The sequence below is a fragment of the Heptranchias perlo genome, chromosome 3, assembly GCF_035084215.1.
Source record: "Heptranchias perlo isolate sHepPer1 chromosome 3, sHepPer1.hap1, whole genome shotgun sequence".
NCBI lineage: Eukaryota > Metazoa > Chordata > Chondrichthyes > Hexanchiformes > Hexanchidae > Heptranchias > Heptranchias perlo.
Genome location: NC_090327.1, coordinates 74,905,614 through 74,928,755, shown reverse-complemented (window position 1 = coordinate 74,928,755; position 23,142 = coordinate 74,905,614). Strand labels below are relative to the sequence as shown.

Genomic DNA, 23,142 nt, shown 5'->3' with positions numbered 1-23,142 from the left:
ACTAAAAATTGACTTTTAAAAATGTGAGTCTCATTACTCCTGATTTTAATAGCTTTTGGAAGTTTTTTTAAAAAATTTTAATTAAAAAATTAAATTTTTTAAAGATATTTTTTCTTTTGCCTCTATTATCTCAGACTTTTAATTTTATCCTCTCTTTATTTCACTTTCTCTATGTCATTTTATAATACCTTTTCGGGCACATCCAGGTTTTTAGACTGCACTGTTTGTGAATGAACTGCACTTCCTGGATCTCACAGCGTGGCATGCTTCAAGCTGATTGGTTGAGGGGCCTTAGCGATCCTTTCATTACTCACACAGCCCAGGAAAGAACATTGATGTTATTTGAAGACGCAGTTCAAGGAAGTTGCCGCAAAATAGAACGCGCTGACTTAGTGGATGAATTTAAATCTAATGAGCAGCGACCGCTGCTGGTTTGCCGCTCGGAGCAATTTACGAGCCATTTTCTTAGAGTAGGCTATACGTATGAAATAATTAATTATTTGGCCAAGTAATTTGTCACTGGCCGACACATACCATGAATTTCTACACTTGGTGCACTTACTGAAGTTTGCTGGAAATTTTCATAAGTCCTGGAGGGAATTTACAGTGTTGGTTTCTAAGTGGATCTGAGCACTAACAAATCAGTTACTGCACCAAATCGCTTGCCGTATTCATTATCTAACTGAGTTTGTGCAACACACTGAGAAACAACCAGAAAGAAAGAGTGAGAAAGACATAAAGTGTGTGAGGCCTTTAGAGAGATACAGAAAAAGAGTCACAAACAGAGATGCTAATGCAAGAAAATTTGAGAGAGCATAACGGGAGACAGAAACAAAAAGAGAGCGATGGTTACTGTGAAACAACTGCGTCAGCGTAACACCTCCCATTTTCCAATCTATAACACTCTTTCTCCTTCCACCTCTCATTTGCATTCAGATTTCTCTTCTTCAGCTGCACTTTTAACTCTAGTGCTTTGAACTTGGTTATCCTGTGCACCTTGCACATGTAGGCAGCGGATGGAGCCCTAACCTTCTCCATCAATGCAACCCCTTGCTTTCACAACACTTAGATCAATAAGATGTTAGTTTCCCTCAGCCGCAACAATGCTGTTTGCTTGGCCAGGATACTTGTTCCCACTTTACAGGCATTGGTGGAACAGGCAGCAAACCTCAGGCTGAATGTTTCCACTTAGCATTACTGGGCAACATCATACCAATACATAAATATCCCACCGCAGCATTACTGTGTGACCATCTGCACTAATCTCATGTATAGAAAATGTATATTGTTTTAACCAGATATATACAACCATGTGAAAGCTTCAAAATTAATTTTTAAAATAGCATTCACAGCTTGGCAGCTTTGAATCTTATGATAAATGGCTCCTTTCGTCAAAAGAACTGAATCAAGCTCTGCCAATGGCTCAATTAATAAGTTTGCTGTTACAGTGGAACTAAGTCATATAGGTGAGGAAGGGCTCAGATTCTTCAAATGTATTATCATAACCCAATACGTTTTGTCCCATGGTATGAAAGATCAGCCAATACTGTATACATATTTTTTTATAAAAAATGGTATATCTTGAAAAACGTGATTTTCTATTAGTATACCTGTTTCCTCATCATATCGGTAGCCTGCATAATGTAGCACGGAGGTAGTCCATGACTTCTTGCAAGAATGATTGCCTGTTCTAAAGTGACACTCAGTGTACATCTGGAAGAGAAGGAAGATACTAATCAAAGCCCATTCCTTTGGGGTTAGATACATTTTTCAGACAATTGGAGTTAGTGTATTATGTTTATGCTGTCAACAAAATGTAGTTCTTCACAAAAACTATATTGAAGTTTGAAAAATATATTAAACAAAATGAAAATTTGAAATTTTCCCACTTTTAAAATTTTAATTTTATTTGTTTTGATTTCCTTGTTGAAATTACGGTAATTCTGCAGCACGCGTCCATCTTCAACTGGAAGGGTGTCAACTGACAATTAGACTATTGACCTGAATGTACACTGTACTCAGCAGACAGAGAGGGATAGATGAAGTCTATGGCCCCAATATTTACAGGGAGGGAGCGAGGGTGACTGTCAGTGGCCGAGAAACCCGGAAATACAGGAAACACAGTGGGCCTGCTGAATTTAACGCCAGGGAGGGGGTGAGAGATCGCAGGGAGGAGGGCGAGAGATCGGCGGGGAGGGGGGCAAGAGATCGCGGGGAGGGGGGGCGAGAGATCGGCGGGGAGAAGGGGGCGAGAGATCGCGGGGAGGGGGCGAGATCGGGGGGGGACGGGGGGGAAGAGATCATGGGGAGGGGGTCTGGAGATCACGGGCAGGGTGAGGGATCGGATCGCGTGGGGGTCTAGAGAACCCGGGGAGGAGGTCTGCCGATCGTGGTGGGGGGGTGGGGGGGGGGGGCGGTGTTAGGCAGATCATGGTAAGCTAGCTTGGGAGTACCAGGGGGAAGCACTCCTGCTGCTCCTGGCCCATAAACAGTGCTGGAAAAGCACTTACTTGCTGGATCAGTCAGTTCTCGCCTCCCTTTAACTGCCCACGAAACCCAGCCCGCAGCCATTAAATCCAAATGCTGCTAAAATCTGAGGCATGCAGCCTCATTAACATATAATTACTGACCCGCCTCTCGAGAAGAAGTTCACAGCTGGTTGGGGTCAGGTTTCCCATTTTTAAGAATTTAACCCCTTTCCTGCCCATCCTGGGGGTTAAAATTCCCCCTATATTTCCAAAAGTAATCGCACTTTATGGACAAGCTAAGAAACTCAGCAATGATATAGCTGGTGAATTTGAGTATGAGCTCCATCCCAGGTGTGCAGCAATGTGGAGCAAGTATCTTTAATGGCCATGCTAGTGGGCAGCCAACAAGTTTGCTGAGAAAAAACAGGGTTTCTGTTGATTTCCACTGAAGTTATGATGGCGGAGTAGGAGAAACCCTGAGACAATTCACCCCCATAAACTACTAAATAAAATACTGTCAAATAAATGCTGGGATTAAGGAGCCAGATAAGAGGCATATCATAATACAATTACAGACAAAAAATTGAGAGTACTTTGTACCGTGCCTCACTGACAGTTTTTAAATATTCAATTAACTCAAATTAATTTTAAATGGATGCATGTCATTAGCTTAACTTCTTTTTGAACATTGTCAAAAATAACTTCCACAACAAAATCAACTTTTCTCAAGATCAAAAGAATCCAATGACTATATTTTTAGAAATTAAGATCAGTAACCTAAGACCTGATTGTTGTTCAGCCTTCAGCCACCTCGCCCCAAATTCTGGAATACTTTCCCTAAACCCATCCACATTACGACTTCTCCCTAACTTCAAAAGCAGCCTGAAACCTACCTCTTTGATCTTGCATTCAGTTATTTCCCCTAATTCTTCTCCCAACATTGCTTAGCATCTGTTTTTACCTCTACAGTGCTTTGGGACATTTTATTATGTTAAAAATGCTATATCAATATAATTTGTTGTAGTTTCTAGTTTCATACAAATTAAATTTTTAGAGATAAAAATAAATTTTATTGGCATTACATGTTTGAAGCAGAACAGTTTTGGCAGCAAACTTTCCAATTCCTTGTTTTATTTCTTATACAGGTGATGTTTTTCATACCGTATCAGTTCCATTTCATTGCATCAGACATACTGTTTCACTCACTACTCTTACAAGATCGTATTTCCTTTATTGTACAGTATCACATCCAAGTCATTCGATCACATTTCATCAGTCACAGTCCAAAAACCTTTCAATTCTTTCTGGTATGAAAGCTAATTCTGTATTTTGTCTGCTAATTACATCTGTTTAATAACAATTAAATTAATGTTCCACTCTTTAGAACTAATACAATTCTAATTAGTCGGGAATTGAAGGTTTATCTCTGAACAGGCTCAATGCAAGCAACGGTGGGGGAAGCATGTTTCCCTTCCAGACAATATAGGCAATTCTTGTCAAAGAAAAAGGGAATAAAATTGATCCAGTCTTCAGATTGTGTCACCTTCACTGAAAGAACAACAATTTGGACTTGGTGTAGTTGAATTACTTCCAGGTTTTTCATAATGCTATTAATATTTATTTTGCTTGTGTTTACCATTTGAGTTTAGTTCAGGTTCATATCTTGGGAGTTTATGTTACATGTTTTCATCCTTTCTTTGTAATGAGGGAATTTTGATTTTTTTACCCCGGATTGGTGTATGCCTTCTCCCCTCTTACCCCATTTTCAAACAATGCGGTTAAACATGTTGATCCATTATGATGTATGTTGATGTATCATTTGCTTACTTTGTTTGCTGTTGGAGCTGATAGGGCCATTTAGAGTTGATGATGTAAAACCTTGATTTCTATTTCTCCACAGAATAAATACAATCAGACACCCAAGAGAAACTCTAACTCATATTATTCTTAAATGCAAAACTTATCATGGCAAGTGGTCTCCAGCTAATTTTTTTAAAGCTCTGATTTCTATAGATAAAACACTTCTCTTTTACATAGCGCCATCTTATCTAATCTCTGTCTGGCTAGACTTCCTTAGGCAGAAAACAGCTATTTCAAGTGTTGGACAGCTCCGTCTTATCTAATTTACTTAGGAATATAATTTGTGCGTACAGTTAAAGAAACAATCTTTCACTAAACTTAATTATATAGGCAATTCTTATCAAAAAACAATGAGATAAAATCAATCCACACAGTTTTCAGATCGAGGCACCACAAGTAAGACTGTGTCATCTTCAATGAGAGCAAAGCAATTTGGATTGGGTGTAGCTGAATTACTTCCAGAGTTTTCATAATGATGATATTTGTTTTGCTTGTGTTTATCATTTGAATTTAGTTCTGGTTCATATCTTGGGAGTTTATGGCACATGGCTCCATCCTCTCTTTGTAATGAGGGAATTTTAATTTTTTGGATTTGGTGCATACCTTCCCCTATCTTACTCCATTTTAAAAAAATATGGTTAAATATGTTGATTCATTATGATGTACGTTGTTGTAACATTTGGTTAATTTTTATCAAAATGCCAGTTTAGTGAAATAATTTTTTAACAACAACTTGCACCTTTATATAGCACTTTTAACATAGTAAAATGTCCAAAGGCGCTTAAACTTTACACACAGAGGAAAAATTCACCATTTTGTGATTGTAACCTTCTATTTACTGAACAAGCTCTTTCGAGATGAAATCAAACTGATTATTATAAATTTTGGGTCTGCTTTAGATATTCTGAACCGTTGGGAATGGTAGCTCTCTGATTCCTTCCACAATCAGTGATTGGCCAGTAGGCCTGTCAATAAAACTGACTGCCTTTCCTCCCCCCTGGAGGTATGGGCACAAAGAAAATATCACATGACATTCTTCAAATGAATAGGAGTCACGCTGACTTAATGGGCTTGGGATTACAACTAACCCAATTTGTATCAGGTTGAAATAGAAGATGAGCTGCAACATTCCACATTCTGGTTTGACTGGTTTTAATGCACACCTTCAATGCTTGCAGCCTGTGACTATTTTTTTTTAAACTGTGAATTCACTTTGTTTTAAAATATAGCTTTTGAACAAGAGTAAGGAAGTCTTGCTGCAATTGTACAGGGCTTTGGTGAGACCCCACCTGGAATACTGTGTACAGTTTTGGTCTCCTTATCTATGGAAGGATATACTTGCCGTAGAGGGGATGCAACAAAAGTTCACTAGATTAAGTCCTTTGATGAGAGGGTTGTCCTATGAGGAGAGATTAAGTAGAATAGGCATATACTCTCTGGAGTTTAGAAGAATGAGAGGTGATCTCATTGAAACATGTAAGATTCTGAGGTAGCTTGACAGGATAGATGCTGAGAGGTTGTTTCCCCTAGCTGGAGAGTCTAGAACTAGGGGGCATAGTCTCAGGATAAGGGGTCGGCCATTTCAGACTGAGATGAGGAAGAATTTCTTCACTTCTGAGGGTTGTGAATCTTTGGAATTCTCTACCCAAGGGGGCTGTGGATGCTGAGTCATTGAGTATATTCAAGGCTGAGATAGATTTTTGGGGCATGATTTTGACCCCGAGCCGGGAAGGGGGCGGGGGCAAGTTGCGAATGGGAAACCCGACGTCTTTACGATTTGTTTTTGCTGGTTTGCAGTCCCACTGACCGGCCTGATCGACAGGCTGGTCTCAGTTGGATGGGAAACCAGCCAGGGAGAGGATGTGTTCAGGTAAGTCTTCAGGTAAGTCTTTGTTTGTATGGATTGGGGGGGGGCATAGGTGGGGGCATGGGTGGGCAAGGGGGCATGGGTGGGCACAGGGGCATGGGTTGGCATGCGAGTCATCAGTCATGGGGGGAGGGATCGGGGGTCAGTCATGGGGGGGTGTCGGGAATGGGGGTCCGCAATTGGGGATTGGGGTCAGGAGTCCCACGATCGGGGATCGGGGTCAGGTGTCTGCGATCGTTGGAGGGGGTGATCAGGGATTGGGGTCGGGGGTTTGCAATCATTGGGGGGTTGCTGCAGGTAGGCTTGTTGGGCCTGAGGGAAGCACTCCTACTCCTCCGGGCCCACAAGCTGTGCCAGAAAGGCACCTACCAGTTAGTCTCGGGCCTTTTCGTCTCCTTTCATGAGGCGTGAAAGAGAAAGCCCAGGAAACACGGTCCCCCAGGACTGAAATCGGAAACTGTGGGAAAATGGAGGCCTGAAGCATCCTTGAAAGGTTTTAAGGCCCAACCTGCCTCTTGGGAACGGGATGGTCGCCCGCCCCGGTGAAAACCAGAAATGGGTGGGTTGGAGGCGGGTCTGAAATGGTTACTATTTTGAATGCCCCCCTGCCCCCAACCTACCCATTTTCCACAGTTAAAATCGTGCCCTTGGACTCCAGGGGAATCAAGGGACATGGGGATCAGGCGGGAAAGTGGAGTTGAAGTCAAAGATCAGCCATGATCATATTGAATGGCGGAGCAGGCTCGAAGGGCCGTATGGCCTCCTCCTACTCCTATTTCTTATGTGCTTATAACACATTCACAAATGCTTTCTGTGAAGAAAAAAATGATCAAAAATCCCAAAACGTGACAGTGATATTAGTGTACAAACACCATTATTTTGAACAGGTTAATGTTGCAGTTACAATCGCAGTCTAAAGCATTTTGTCCAAATATTTAATGCATTTGTATGAAATTAATTTCTTTGTTATTTTAAAAGAGGTATTAATGCTCTAAAATTAACATTCTGTGCTGATACTGCACAGTGTGATTTAATCTCATCTGTTACTGACTCATCATCTAAACAAACTTTAGAATTTAATTAAACTGGCTACAATCGGTAACTTCAAAGCAATTACTAAGTTGTCTACCTTGCCTGCAGTTAATCTTTCCTACATTTTGTTAATGGGAAGAAAATCAGAGCACTTTGAGATAAATTTTATGATCTAGCGCTCAGCATAGGACTTTACGTAACAGGAGTGCATATTGGGAATTCAGGTATGAAAATCAATATGCCTTATTTGATGATTGCATGATTATTGATTTTAATGGGCAGAAAATTATGCGGGCCACAAATCAGATACAATGGCCCCCGCAACCAAATTTCTGATACACACTCCTGTCATGCAAAGTTCTGTGTTGGAAGCATTTAATCATAAAATTTATCTCCTTGTCTCCTGGTCAGGTTTGTATTTTTCTACAATGTGAACTGTCTCAACCAACTGTACCACATTGGCCAAATATGTGTTCTAATTAATTTACCTCATCAGTTCCATAGAACACTTACAATTGCAAGTACCTTACTGGAATAGATAATTTAATTGCCTACTGTCAAACATTAGTCTCAAATTTATGACCAAGCACTAAGAAATATACATAATATTAACTGATTATTTATACCTCAATCATTCATACTTATTGCATTCTAATAGCAAAAGGACGTGTTAACTGAAATACCATTCAAATTTCTGCTGCAAATATTTCACTCAATTTTACTGACCATAAACAATTTAATTATTCATGACTTTTTACTTTTATAGATCTGACCTCTATAATACCAAAAGAATACAACAATGACTGTTTATAAAGCATCACTGTATCAGTTCGTAAAATGGAGGCTGTTTATAGTCAACTGGAATGCAGTGAAACTTTTTATAGTGCAAGCTAATCCTATTTATTTACTCTGTAAAAAACGAATGCATTCCTGATGTAGTGAAACTGTCGTCTGCTCATAATAAAAACAAGTGTTAATCTTCCATTATCTAGCTCATAGAGGAGTGAATGTGCCTCACAATTCTACAGAACCAGTGTCTTTATCTCAAAAAGGACTTGATCTTTGGTTAATTCTCTTAAACTGCCATTGCAATATAGCTACAGATTTTGAATTTTCAGCTTTGTGCTTTATGAAACTCAGCATAAAGAGCCAGGAGTTATTTTATCTGATCGTACATCAGAATAAAAGGTCCTATGTCTTTTCCTCAGTGCAGGTCTCAACTGGAAGGTTGAAGATTCACATCTAGCTGCTCTTTCATATCAGGCTTCCTTAACATTGAATTAGAACTATATCCAGTTACTGACATACATGTCCTGATGTAAATCTCTGGATTTATCCTAAAAATTAGTCTCAGCACATATACTCAGTAATTGAATACCTTCCAGCACACATAATGACTCAGAGACAGCCTTCCCTAAAAACCTAAAGGATTTGCATCAGGACGTGTATGCCAGTAACTGGATATAGTTTTAGTTCAGTGTTAAAGCAGTCTGATATTGTGGAGCAGGGTGGTACCCTTGAAGTCGAGGGCAGCTACCCTCACCTCTCCTCTGGAATTCAGCTCTTGCGTCCATCAAGGCCGTGATGAGGTCTGGAGCCATGTATTCTGGCAGAACCCGAAATCAGTGCTGGCAAGCAGGTTATTGGTGAGTCAGTGTTGCTTGATGGCACTATTACGACTTGAACTTGCTATTTTTTCCATTTCATCAAAATGTTAGTTATACTCAACAAGTAAACTCCAGAAACAGTGGGCTCGATTTTACCAGGCCTGCGGGTTTCCGGCGGGTTGGGTTTCGGGAGCGTGGTCAACACGCTCGGCGAAATTAGTGGGTTGCCCGTGCGATCGTAGCAGGCAACACACTAATAGGAATCAATTACCTGCTCCTCCGGGGTCCGCGGCGCTGGCCTGCGTGTCGGGCGGGCTGCGCATGCGCAGTACGATCTGTCAGCTGGAGGCTCTCTAGTTAAAGGGGCAGTCCTCCACTGACAGATGCTGCAACCAATGGAACAAATTGCAGCATGGAGCAGCCCAGGGGGAAGGCTGCTCCCAGTTTAATGATGCCTCACCCCAGGTATCATCAGATGGGGTGAGGAGGAGGGGGAGGACACAGATCTTCCCCCCGGCGGGCAGGAGGAAGCAGCCTGCCTCTGCCACCAAGAAGGCCTGGCTCGAGGTGGCAGAGGGGGTCACCTGCGCCACCAACATATCGCCCACCTGCATACAGTGCAGGAGGCGCTGCAATGACCGCAGTAGGTCAGCCACAGTGAGAACACGAAGTCTTTCCCCTACACTCCGTCGGCCACAACACTGCCCCCACCCCACATCTCCTTCGGCACCGCCAACACTACTCTGTCACATCACCCTTCATACCCACTCAAACCCCATCCTCATCTTACCTGCACCAACTCACCTCGCCAGTACTCATCCTGCCACTAACACGCAACCCAATCCTCATACAATCTCATTGCTCCATCCCATACTCACCCTCTCGTGCATCTCCCTCACGGCCAGCCTCACTCAACCTGCCACCACCTGTGCTGCAGCCACAGGGCATGCATCACATATGTGCAGTAGGCAGCGTAAGGCAAACGTGTCGTGAGCATGAAGGGGGTGCACAAGGGTGTCTGAGGGTTTGTCCTGGGTGTTACCTATATTGAATTTCAGAGCAACAAACAGCACACATTATATTGACACCACCACTGCCATGTCTCCGCGAATCCTGTCCGTTGTGTCCAATAATGCCCGCTCCTGGGTATCACTATGAGGACCCACCACTGATGCCACCCATCGTCCCATCGTGTTACTGCAGAGTAGGTGCAGGTGTATTTGCAGGGCTCTTCCGCGCAGACGACTGAGAGACATCGGCGGCGTAGCCGGCTGCACCCTGGAAGGATGCGGAGGAGAAGTTGTGGAGGGCAGTGGTGACTTTGACAGCGACAGGTAAGCAGTTGGTGCTGGGGCCAGCCAGGAGCAGCTCGGCTTGAAAGAGCCTGCAGATCTCCACGACTACATGTCGAGCGAATCTGCGCCTCCCTGTGCACTGCTGCTCGGAGAGGTCCGGGGAGCTGCGCCTCGGTCTGTGGACCCTGTGCCGAGGGTAGTGCCCTCTGCGATGCGTCTCTCCCTGCGGTAGCCCTCCCTCCTGCTGTGCAGGTGGGCGTGCAACAACACCGTCTTGGGGGGCTCCACGTCTCTGCGGCGGACGGCGTGGACTGCGAGGCTGGTCATGCTGTTCGTCCTCCGAGGGTGTCCACGCACCACCCATCTGGCAGGTGTTGGTCTGAGGGGTTGTGCAGGGTAGGTGGGTGGTTCCTCGGACTGGGGCTGCAGTTTCGTGTCGGTCTGTCCTCTGGCTTGGCGGGGGGTGGTGGAGGGCAGGGGTTGCCCTATGTGACGCGGTGGCCTCCTGCGTGGGTGAGGGCTCTCGCCCGTGGAGTGCACCTTGGCACCTGCCACAGGCTGCTGGCTGCAACACGCCTGGTTGGAGAGAGACTGTTTCCCCCAGTGTGTGAAACTCACTGCCTTGAACCTAAAATCCCACACTTCCTCTTTTGACAGCTGCTTCAGCTCATTAAATGACCTCAACAAGCAAGGTAAGTACACTCAAGTGGAACCCCGCTGGCTTTAATTGCCTGCGGGATTCCCACCAGCGGGGCTTGCGCGCGCAGCCCCGCACGTCAGCGCGGTACCCGGAAGTGGCCGGGATTTCGGCGCGATCTGGTCACGTGACCGGATATCGGGATTTTCGGGGCCCCCCCGCTGGAAACCCGACGCGAAAATCGAGCCCAGTGAATTTTCTGATATGGTATAATTATGTTGTGACACAAGGACCTCGATATTAAACCCCCCCAACCCCTACCCACACGACGGGCGGCAGAGGGTCAGGGAAGGGGGGGGATTAAAAATTAAAAATTGGAGAACGCATCCCAAACCCACCGCTTACCTGCCAGCCGCCATTTTTACGGAGGCGGATTGCGTGTCGTGCGTCTTTCCCATCTTGGAGAGGTGCAACAGATGACAGCCAGATGTCCCCGATCTCGAGCCTCCTGCTGGGCTCTGACCCCCACCCCGCCAAGCTTCAATCCCAAGGCCCGACCTCTCCCTCCTTCCCTCTCGATTGCAGGGCTCTTCCCCCCCCCACCTCTAAGCTCCAATCTATCCTGATTGCCGGGGACCGCTGCAATCATACACCCAGCAGCCGGCCAGCCTGTCAATCTGTCTGGCAGCCGGGAGGGAAATGAAAGAAGAAAATGATAATGAGGTCCTGTCATTAATATCAGCAGAACCTCCACATCCCCGGACTTTCTGGGTTTCATACCCGCAACCGTGCTCCCCCATTCCCTCTGTGCCTCCTCGAAAATATCGGGGCCAAGGTTTCAATATAAAAGAATCCCATTGTATATTTAATTAGAATAGGATTCTTTAACTACATAACTACACTGACAGCACTTAAAAAGCAATTCTTTGCCTATGAGTTGCTTTCAGACATTCTGAGAGATGTGATAAAGCAAGTTCCTTCTCTCTTTTTCATATATCTTTAATCTACTACAAGCTGCCTCCTTACCCTACATCTTTGTCGTGCAGTATTTTGGGGAGAATTATTTATAAACCAGTAACATTGACTTATTTCAAACTTTAACTAGCAATACGAGTCAGACTGCATAATTATGCAAAAGTATATATGTCAGAATTCAATTATGAAATTTTGAGGCTAAAATCTTCAGTTCTTCGGTTGCATCCCCACTGCAAATCTAGCACGAGTGCAGCAGAAGGGCTGGAAAATAGTCAGGATCCAGAGAAGCTGAGTCCCAGTCTGGCATGGGAGTTCCCACAGGGCCTGCCCCCTACAAGGCTATAGTCACAGAAAGGGGGCGGGAACTCCCAGCCTGGTGAGACATCAGCAGCTGCTGCGTCAAGTGGGAGCAGGTGTACTGGCCTGTCCAATGGTAGAAATGCGGTCCACCTTGGAGGTCCGGCTTAGAACATGGCCCTGGACCCCCAAAGAAATATGAATTTTCCCGGTAAAGTTTGGCCCCTCATAAAGGGGAGGAGAGGGCCCAGCACACTCCACCAGATTTCCCGACATCTGGGGCTCGATTTTACCGGCGGGTTTCCTGTGCGTTCCCAGCAGGGGGGCCCCGAAAATCCCGATATCCAGGCACGTGACCGGATCGCGCCACGATCCCGACCACTTCCGGGTTCCCCGATGACGTGCGGGGGTGCGTGCGTAGCCCCCGCTGGTGGGAATCCCGCAGGCAATTAAAGCCAGCGGGATGCCACTTGAGTGTATTTACTTTGCTTGTTCAGGTCATTAACTGACCTGATTAAGGGACTGTGTGTGATTTTGGAGAAACATGGGACTGTTTCACACACTGGGGGAAACAGTCCTAGTTGAACTGGACGTGTTGCAGCCGTCAGCCTGTGGCAGCTGCAAAGGTCCATTTGACAGGTGTGGGGGGGGTGGGGGGGAGACCCTCACCCATTGCAGGAGGCCGCTCTGTCACTTGGGACAAAGTGTGGCCTCCACCACCCCCCTCCTGACGGTCAAAGTCACCAACCTGCACACTCACCCTGGGGTCCGGAGGCATGTGCCTACCTTGCGGACCCCCTCAGATGTACATATTGCGGATGGGGGCCATCGTAGCTGCAGTCATGACCTCCTCGGGGGGCGAACAGCATCACCAGCCTCGCCATCCACGCCGTCCACCTCTGACACGTGGAGCTCCACAACAGAGTGCTGTGACACATCCACCTGTACAGCAGGAGGGAGGGCTACCGCAGAGAGAGTCGCGTCGCAGAGGGCACTACCCTCGCCACAGGGTCCACAGACCGAGGCGCAGCTCCCCGGACCTCTCCGAGCAGCAGTGCACACGGAGGCGCAGATTCACTCAACATGTAGTCGTGGACATCTGCAGCCTTTTTTATGCCGAGCTGCTCCTGGCTGGCCCGAGCACCATCTTCTTACCTGTCGCTGTCAAAGTCACCACTGCCCTCCACAACTTCTCCTCTGCATCCTTCCAGGGTGCAGCCGGGTACACCACCGATGTCTCCCAGTTGTCTGCGCGGAAGAGCCCTGCAAATACACCTGCACCTACTCTGCAATAACACAATGGGTGGCATCAGTGGTGGGTCCTCATAGTGATACCCAGGAGCGGGCATTATTGCACAAAACAGACAGGATTCGCGGAGACATGGCAGTGGTGGTGCCAATATAATGTGTGATGTGAGTTGTTCTGAAATTCAATATAGGTAACACCCATGACAAACCCTCAAACACCCGTGTGCATCCCCTTCATGCTCACGACACGTTTGCCTTACGCTGCCTACTGCACATATGTGATGCATGCCCTGTGGCTGCAGCACAGGTGGTGGCAGGTTGAGTGAGGCTGGCCGTGAGGGAGATGCACGAGAGGGTGAGTATGGGATAGAGCCATGAGATTATATGAGGATTGGGTTGCGTGTTAGTGGCGGGGTGAGCATTCGCGAGGTGAGTTGGTGCAGGTAAGATGAGGATGGGGTTTGAGTGGGTATGAAGGGTGATGTGACAGAGTAGTGTTGGCGGTGCCGAAGGAGATGTGGGGTGGGGGCAGTGTTGTGGCAGACGGAGTGTAGGCGAAAGACTACGTGTTCTCACTGTGGCTGACCTACTGAGGTCATTGGAGCGCCTCCTGCACTGTATGCAGGTGGGCGATATGTTGGTGGCGCAGGTGACCTCCTCTGCCACCTCGAGCCAGGCCTTCTTGGTGGCAGAGGCAGGCCGCTTCCTCCCGCCCGCCGGGTGGAAGAGCTCTGTCCTCCCCCTCCTCCTCACCCCATCTGATGATACCTGGGGTGAGGCATCATTAAACTGGGAGCAGCCTTCCCCCTGGGCTGCTCCATGCTGTAATTTGTTCCATTGGTTGCAGCATCTGTCAGTGGAGGACTGCCCCTTTAACTAGAGAGCCTCCAGCTGACAGATTGTACTGCGCATGCGCAGCCCGCCCGACGCGCAGACCAGCAGCGCAGACCCCGGAGGAGCAGGTAAGTGATTCCAATTAGTGCATTGCCTGCTACGATTGCGCGGGCAACCCACTAATTTCACCGGGCGCGGAGGCCACGCACCCGAAACCCAACCCGCCGGAAACCCGCAGGCCTGCTAAAATCAGGCCCCTGGTGTGGTCAGTGCCAGAGGTCACCGGTGGGTGGTTTCCTGCATTTATACTGGGATCAAAGGTTTTCGGTCCTGGTCTCTTTCTTTAATTATCTGGTATAAAAGGAGAATTCTTGATTCAGCAGTTTGATAGGCGCTACCTTTTAAAAAGTAGAAACACAATGTTTTCCATATTTTTGATAATCATTACATAATATTACTGCCTTGTATAAGTGCATTTTTAAAAAGATACCTTTTTCAGGAGTTTAACTCTTTAATGAAACCAATAGGAATTTCACAATCATATTAGTGCTCCCACTATGAACAGAAAACCTTCATTCTGCTATTAAAAAAAAATAAACTGCAAGCTACATTTAATAGGAATGTACTGATATAAGATACAGTTGATCATAAATGTTAATAAATGATTGTTAGCTGAAGTTTTATGAAACACAGGGGTATAAATTGGGCCTTGTTGTGTCTGATTTTGGGTTTGAAATGGGGGAAAACGGTTCAATTTTGCACCCAAAGGAGGCCTGAACTATGTCAGACGCCATATTGTCTCGGGCAATATTCAGGCGTCCACCTGAAAAAAGCGTTAGGCCTCTTGCTAGTGAGGAGCCTAATGCCTGTTTAAAGACCCCTCTGGCAAATTGGTCAGTGCTGAGTGGAGCAGGTACTCAAAATAATTAGGAGTGAGTGTGGGCCTGTGCACAGTATGGGAATCCCTTTGATGGTTCCAATTGCACTGCACAACTTAGATGAGAAGACAAGAGACGCAGATGTAATCACATCTGAGACATTATGTACACACCCAGCCTCACTCCAGGACCCACATTTACAGATCAACACAGACCTACTTGGGAATCTCAGAGGAGATCTGTCTTCAACACTTCTGCTTTACAAAGAAGGTTGTCACAGAGTTAGACCATCTGCTCCAAGCTGCCCTACAGACAACTTTGAGAACAAGGATGGCTCTTCCATACCTGTGAATGTCAGCATGGCATTAAGCTTTAATGTAGCCAGATCCTTCCAAGTCACCATGGGGACATATGACAGATCAGCTACTTTGCTATCCATGGGTGTACCAAGCAAGTGACAAGATGTTGCCTGTTAGAGGCAACACTTTCCCTATCAAAAGAAGACATCAGCTGGACAGGACACAGATGTTTTACCGCATGACAGGGTTTTCAAAAGTACAAAGCACAGTAGATCACACCCTTTATCTCTACAGCAGTCCATTACAATGCAGTGACTCTGGTGGGAGTGTTGGCTTGAGTCACATCTTACAAGATTTATGTGCAACAGTGCAAGCTATTCAATGCCATACGTAAAGTGTGTCCTACAGCTTTATTGCCATGAACGCACGTGTGAAAAAGATCTGCACGCTGCCTCCCTGAAGACGCACCACATTACAAGTTCTGGTTGTGCCATGCACGGTGAGCACCAATTTTAATACTCTGTCCAAATGTGAGTACACGTACGTAGGCATTCCTCCTAAGACCTTCCCGTGTATTTGCCCCCAGGTCCTAGGGAACTGCATTTACTCTTTTGGGAACCTCCATCCAGGCAGCTTGGACCTCTGTTTTAACAGGAAGGTGCCCTTTAGCTCCTTTGCCCTCACTGCCTGGTGGGTATCATCAGTTTTTTTTTGGTTTAATTGAAGATATTGGAAAAATATTTACATACATACTTTATAAATATGTGTTTCTTTTTACAACTTGTTTTGTATTTAACTCATTTGGCCAAAATGCAATTCTAGCATTTAATTGGAAAATTATGACCCCACAACAGGCTAAGCAAATATTAATTATTCAAAGTACTTACTAAAGTATCAGATAAGGAAAGAAATGTAGTGCCAGTAAACACCATGGATCACTTTTCTGAACAGGATGAATGTGGGCTTGATTCCCCATAAGATAAATGACTTTCCTCACCTGCTGAAAGGGACCCAGCTAAAAGTTGCTGACTGGTGTATGTTACAAGATCACTCACATCATTACAATGTTCTAGTAAATTCACCATGCATCTGTTAAGCAGAAAATGCTTATAATAAATGTGCCTCAGAAGTGCTTTCATTTACATTTCAAGTAATGTAAAAATACACCTTTAAAAAAAAGTTTACCACTAAGGTACATCAATAACAAATTAAAAGGCAAACATGATTTCATGTTCTGCAGCCATCAGTTTGCCAGTGGAATGCATGGTAGATGATAACACAATAGCATTAAAACTGGATTTAGTGTGCATTACATGTCTGTTCACTTTGTGTCCACAAACCTTACTTCCTGTTGTCACATTTTGCATCAACTTTTTCCATGATAAATTCTTATATCCACATTTAGAACGAAAATTGTCTATATAAACATTTTCCACTGTGACGACGCTCTCACACGTGTGTGGGGGGGGATGCTGGGCGCAGGTTTCTGGAAGATTTCCCTCCCATACGACCGTGTTACCACCACTTCCTTGGGCCACTATGAGAAAAGTGGCGGTAAGCCCTGGGAAGCAGTGGTAATGGTCCTGAATTTCCCCCACAAAGGGAAAGGGCCTTATAGCAGCCACTTTACCCTCCATTCAGTCCCCAATACTTACCTACTGAAGGCCCCAGTCTGAGTTGAGGTCTTCAGTGGGACATCTGTTTCGATCTTCAGGGTGCTTCGTCCCCTTTAATGATGCTCCTGGTTCTTCTGGCGCTGCAGCGACAGTGCAGTAAGCCACGGACCTCGTTTTGCTAGACTGGAAGATAATGGCCTGGAGACTGGGAAGTCCTGCTCACCAGGATCCCTCCCCCAACTCGAATGTAAAAGTCATGGCCTGAAAAAACATAAAATCTTCTCAACTTCCCCTGCCCCCACTTGATGGGTGACCACTGGGTGGCTCTGCAGCATGTGAGCTTCTCTGGCCACAATGTCTTAGTATGAGGTAAATTTATTAATTTTTGTTGTAGTTTTATTATCTACTGATAAAAAAAAATGTAATGTAATTTGGAAGTGGTGGATTCACGTGTGACTTGCCTAGATTCACAGTTATGATTGCTGTCCTTATAATGTCCTTATAGTGCTGATGCATGCTATATCCCTGAACCTGTTGTTTGTGTCCATAATGGGATTTGGTCCCCCTTACCAATTGGTTAAATGGTAAAGGCGGACGGTCAAGTTGAATTATAGTCTGCGGAGTGCCCTTATGGAAAACAATTCCACAAAACACTGTCAGGAAGTCAGGCATCAAATTACAAATCCGCAAGCCAGATTTGCGGGTTAAATCCATGTGATCTTCTAAGACATCTCCCCGCACTAAGGGATAAATCAGGTCCTACAGAAGGGTAAGTGAGCTCACCAGCACACCCTCAACCCACTGAGATTTTTTTCTGGTCCCAGCAGAGGGAAGAGTGGTGTACCTTCCTGCCCTCCCCGAAGAAAGTTTGCCTCCTCCCCCACCGACGCAGTTCCCCTCTTTTGTTCTCACATCTCTACCTCCAAATGCTTTATCCTATTTCTGCTGAAGGTAACACCTCTCAAATACTAGTTTATCAGCACTGGTGCTGGAAACAAACCAAAATTTAATTTTTTTTAGAAATAGGAGCAGGAGTAGGCCATACAGCCCCTCGAGCATGCTCCGCCATTCAATAAGATCATGGTTGATCGTTGGCCTCAACTCCACTTTCCCGCCCGATCCCCATATCTCTTGATTCCCCTAGAGTCCAAAAATCTATCTACTTAATCTCTCCTCATAGGACAATCCTCTCATCCCAGGAATTAATCTAGTGAACCTTTGTTGCACTGCCTCCAAGGTAAGTATATCCTTCCTTAGATAAGGAGACCAAAACTGTACACAGTACACAAGTGTGGTCTCACCAAAGCCCCGTACAATTGCAGCAAGACTTTCTTATTCTTGTACTCCAACCCCTTTGCAATAAAGGCCAACATGCAATTTGCCTTCTTAGTTGCTTGCTGTACCTCCATGCTAACTTTCTGTGTTTCTTATACCAGATCTCTCTGAACACCAACATTTAATCGTTTCTCACCATTTAAAAAATATTCTGCTTTTCTATTCTTCCTATCAAAGTGAATAACCTTATATTTCCCCACAATATACTCAATCTGCCACCTTGCCCACTCACATATATCCAATATCCCTTTGCAGACGCTTTGGGCATCATTTTAGCACCCGCTATCGGGTGCGTTCCTGGCGGGGGGGCTCCGAAAATCGGAGAATCCCGGAGCAGGTCGGGAGCCCGGCTCCAACCCGCCCACTTCCGGGTTCCCCACTGACGTGCCAGCGTGCGCGCGCAGCCCCCGCTGGTGGGAATCCCGCAGGCAATTAAAGCCAGCGGGGTTCCACTTGAAGGTATTTATTTTGCTTGTTCAGGTCATTAACTGACCTGATTAAGGGATTATGTGAGGAGGGGTGGGATTTTATAGCAAACTGGGACTGTTTCCCACACTGGGGGAAACAATCCCAGTTCAAATGGATCTGTTGCAGCTGTCAGCCTGTGGCAGCTGCAAAGGTCCATTTGACAGGTGGTGGGGGGAGACCCTCACTCATTGCAGGAGGCCACTCTGTCACTTGGGACAAAGTTTGGCCTCCACCACCCTCCTCCTGACAATCAAAGTCACCAACTTGCACACTTACCCCGGGGTCCAGAGACATGTACCGACCTTGCGGACCCCCTCAGATGTACATCTTGTGGATGGGGGCCGCCGTAGCTGCAGTCATGACCTCCTCGGAGGGCGAACAGCATCAGCAGCCTCACCAGCCTCGCCATCCACCTCTGACACGTGGAGCTCCACAACACAGCGCTGTGACACATCCACCTGCACAGCAGGAGGGAGGGCAACCGCAGAGAGAGATGCTTCGCAGAGGGCACTACCCTCGCCACAGGGTCCACAGACCGAGGCTCAGCTTCCTGGACCTCTCTGAGCAGCAGTGCACACGGAGACTCAGAGTCACTCGACATGTAGTCGTGGACATCTGCAGCCTCCTTCATGCCAAGCTGCTCCCGGCTGGCCCGAGCACCATCTTCTTACCTGTCACTGTCAAAGTCACCACCGCCCTCAACAACTTCTCCTCCACATCCTTCCAGGGTGTCACCGGGGACGTCGCCGACGTGTCTCAGCCGTCTGCACAAAAGAGCCCTGCAAATACACCTACACCCACTCTGTAGTGACACAATGGGTGACATCAGTTGTGGGTCTTCATAGTGATCCTCAGGAAAGGGCATTATTGCACAAACCAGACAAGATTCGCAAAGACATGGCAGTAGTGGTGCCAATATAATATGCAATGTGAGTTGGTCAGAAATTCAATATAAGTAACAACCATGACAAACCCTCAAACACCCTTGTGCATCCCCTTCATGCTCACGACACGTTTGCCTTACGCTGCCTACTGCACATTTCTGATGCATGCCCTGTGGCTGCAGCACAGGTAGTGGCAGGTTGAGTGAGGCTGACTGTGAAAGAGATGCACGAGAGGGTGAGTATGGGATAGAGCTATGAGATCGTATGAGGATCGGGTTGAGTGGTAGTGGCAGGATGAGTATTGGCGAGGTGAGTAAGTGCAGGTAAGATGAGGATGAGGTTTGAGTGGGTATGAGGGGTGATGTGACAGAGTAGTGTTGGCAGTACAGAAGGAGGTGTGGGGTGGGGGCGGTGATGTGGCAGATGGAGTGTAGGGGAATGAGTAAGTGTACTCACTTTGGCTGACCTACTGAGGTCATTGGAGCGCCTCCTGCACTGTATGCAGGTGGGCGATATGTTGGTGGTGCAGGTGACCTCCTCTGCCACCTTGAGCCAGGCCTTCCTGATGGCAGAGGCAGACCACTTCCTCCTGCCCGCCAGGGGGAAGATCTCTGTCCTCCCCCTCCTCCTCACCCCATGTATTGATACCTGGAGTGAGGCATCATTAAACTGGAAGCAGCCTTCCCCCTGGGCTGCTCCATGCTGTAATTTTTTCTATTTGTTGCAGCATCTGTCAGTAGAGGACTGCCCCTTTAAATAGAGCTCCTCCAGCTGACAGATCTTACTGCGCATGCGCAGCCCGCCCGACGCGCAGATCAGCAGTGGGGAACCCGGAAGACAAGGTAAGTGGATCCAATTGGGCTGCGATCGCACGGGTGGCTGACTAATTTCACCGGGCGCGTTACCCACGCGCCCGATAGCCCCCCCGCCGCGAACCCGCAGCCCTGCTAACATCAAGCCCTTTGTGTCCTCCTCACAACTTACTTTCCCACCTACCTTTGTATCGTCAGAAAACTTGGATATAATACACTCGGTCCCTTCATCTACGTCATTAATATAGATTGCAAACAGCTGAGGCCCAAGCACTGATCCTCGCGGCACCCCACTAGTTACAGCCTGCCAACCTGAAAATGAACCGTTTATCCCTGCTCTCTTTTCTGTCCGTTAACCAATCCTCTAAATGTTATAGATGCTGGCACTAACTAATGCTACTTGCCAACTAGCTATAGGGGAAAGAATGGCAGTTACTTTCCAATTTTATTGAGCGTCAAAACAAAGCAATTCATCAGCTTTCAAGCAATGCTGGTGTGTTTCTCTCTCTATTTAATTACTTTTTTCTTTGCTTTCTTGCTGGAATGTAGGCACTGAGGCCTGGGTGACAAAAGAGGAAAGGGACAACATTAAACTAAAAGAAAAAGCATACAAAAATGCAAAAAATAGCACAGATCCTGGCAACTGGGAGATATACAAAGAACAGCAAAGGGTGACAAAAAAGATAGTAAGAGCTACAAAAAGGGAGTATGAAGAAAAACTTGCAAGGGATATCAAAATCAACACAAAGACATTTTACATTTATATTAGGAAGAGGGTGGTCAAAAGCAATGTGGGCCTGTTAAAAACTGATAATGTTGATATTATAAATGAAAATAAGGAAATGGCGGACATGTTAAATAATTACTTTGCATCAGTATTTACAGTAGAGGAAGAGGATAGCATGCCGGACACCCCAAGGAAACTTATTTTGAATCGGGGACGGGGACTCACCATAATTAACATAAGCAAATTAACACTAATGAAGAAAATAATGGCACTAAAGAGTGACAAATCCCTAGGACCAGATGGTTTCCATCCCAGCGTTTTAAAGGAAGTAGGTGCGAACACTGCAGAAGCCCTAACTATAATTTTCCAAAGTTCTCTCGATTCAGGAACTGTTCCATTAGATTGGGAAATTGCACGTGTCACTCTGCTATTTAAGAAAGGTGAGAGAGGGAATCCATGGAATTATAGATCAGTTTGCCTAGCATCTGTTTTCGGGAAATTACCAGAGTCTATAATTAAGGATAGAGCGACTGAACACCTTGAAAATTTTCAGCTGATCAGAGAAAGCCAGCATGGATTTGTAAAGAGTAGGTCATGTCTGACGAACCTGATTGTATATCTTGAAGAGGTGACTGAAGTAGTGGACAGTGGAATGTCTATGGCCGTTGTTTATATGGACTTCCAGAAGGCATTCAATAAAGTCCCTCATAAGAGACTGTTAGCTACAGTTGAAGCTCATGGAATTGAGGGCAAATTATTGACCTGGTTAGGAAATTGGCTGATCGGCAAGAGACAGAGATTAGGGATAATGGGCAGGTACTCAAATTGGCAGGATGTGACTAGTGGTGTCCCACAGAGATCTGTGTTGGGGCCTCAACTATTCACTATATTTATTAACGACTTAGATGATGAGATAGAGAGCCACATATCCAAGTTTGCCGATGACAAAAAGATAGGCAGCATTGTAAGCAGTGTAGATGGAAGCATAAAACTACAGAGAGATATTAATGGATTCAGTGAATGGGGAAAACTGTGGCAAATGGATTTCAATGTAGGAAAGTGTGAGGTCATCCATTTTGGACCTAAAAAGGATAGATCAGTGTACTTTCTAAATGGTGCCAAGCTCGAAACAGTGGAGGTCCAAAGAGACTCAGAGGTCATAGAAACATAGAAAATAGGAGTAGGAGTAGGTCATTCGGCCCTTCGAGCCTGCTCCGCCATTCAATATGATCATGGCCGATCCTCTATCTCAATACCACATTCCTGCTCTCTCCCCATACCCCTTGATGCCTTCTGTGTCTAGAAATCTGTCTATGTCCTTCTTAAATATATTCAGTGACTTGGCCTCCACAGCCTTCTGTGGTAGAGAATTTCACAGGTTCACCCCCCTCTGAGTGAAGAAATTTCTCCTCATCTCAGTCTGAAATGTCCTACCCCATTTTCTGAGAATGTGACCCCTTGTTCTAGACCCCCCAGCCAGGGCAAACATCCTCCCTGAATCCAGTCTGTCTAGCCCTATCAGAATTTTATACGTTTCAATGAGATCCCCTCTCATTCTTCTAAACTCTAGTGAATACAGGCCTAATCTACCCAATCTCTCCTCATACGACAGTCCTGCCATCCCAGGAATCAGGCTGGTGAACCTTCGCTGCACTCCCTCTATAGCAAGTATATCCTTTCTTAGGTAAGGAGACCAAAATTGCACACAATACTCCAGGTGGGTCTCACCAAGGCCTTGTATAACTGCAGTAAGACATCCTTGCTCCTGTACTCAAATCCTCTCGCAATGAACATACCATTTGCCTTCCTAACTGCTTGCTGCACCTGCATGTTTGCTTTCAGTGACTGGTGTACAAGGACACCCTTTGTACATCAACATTTCCCAATCTATCACCATTTTAATAATACTCTGCCTTTCTGTTTTTCCTTCCGAAGTCGATAACTTCACATTTATCTGCGTTATACTGTATCTGCCATGTATTTGCCCACTCACTCAACTTGTC

General features: G+C 45.9%; 1 protein-coding gene across 3 annotated transcripts in view; it reads right to left on the bottom strand.

The window, feature by feature from the left end:
• Nucleotides 1–23,142, bottom strand: part of prex2 (phosphatidylinositol-3,4,5-trisphosphate-dependent Rac exchange factor 2) — a 428,462-nt gene that overhangs the window by 23,452 nt on the left and 381,868 nt on the right. For all 3 annotated transcript variants that reach the window (XM_067980312.1, XM_067980313.1, XM_067980314.1), the window contains one exon: nt 1,611–1,713. In XM_067980312.1, the coding sequence (XP_067836413.1) occupies nt 1,611–1,713 (103 nt within the window). The remainder of the gene's footprint in view (nt 1–1,610; nt 1,714–23,142) is intronic.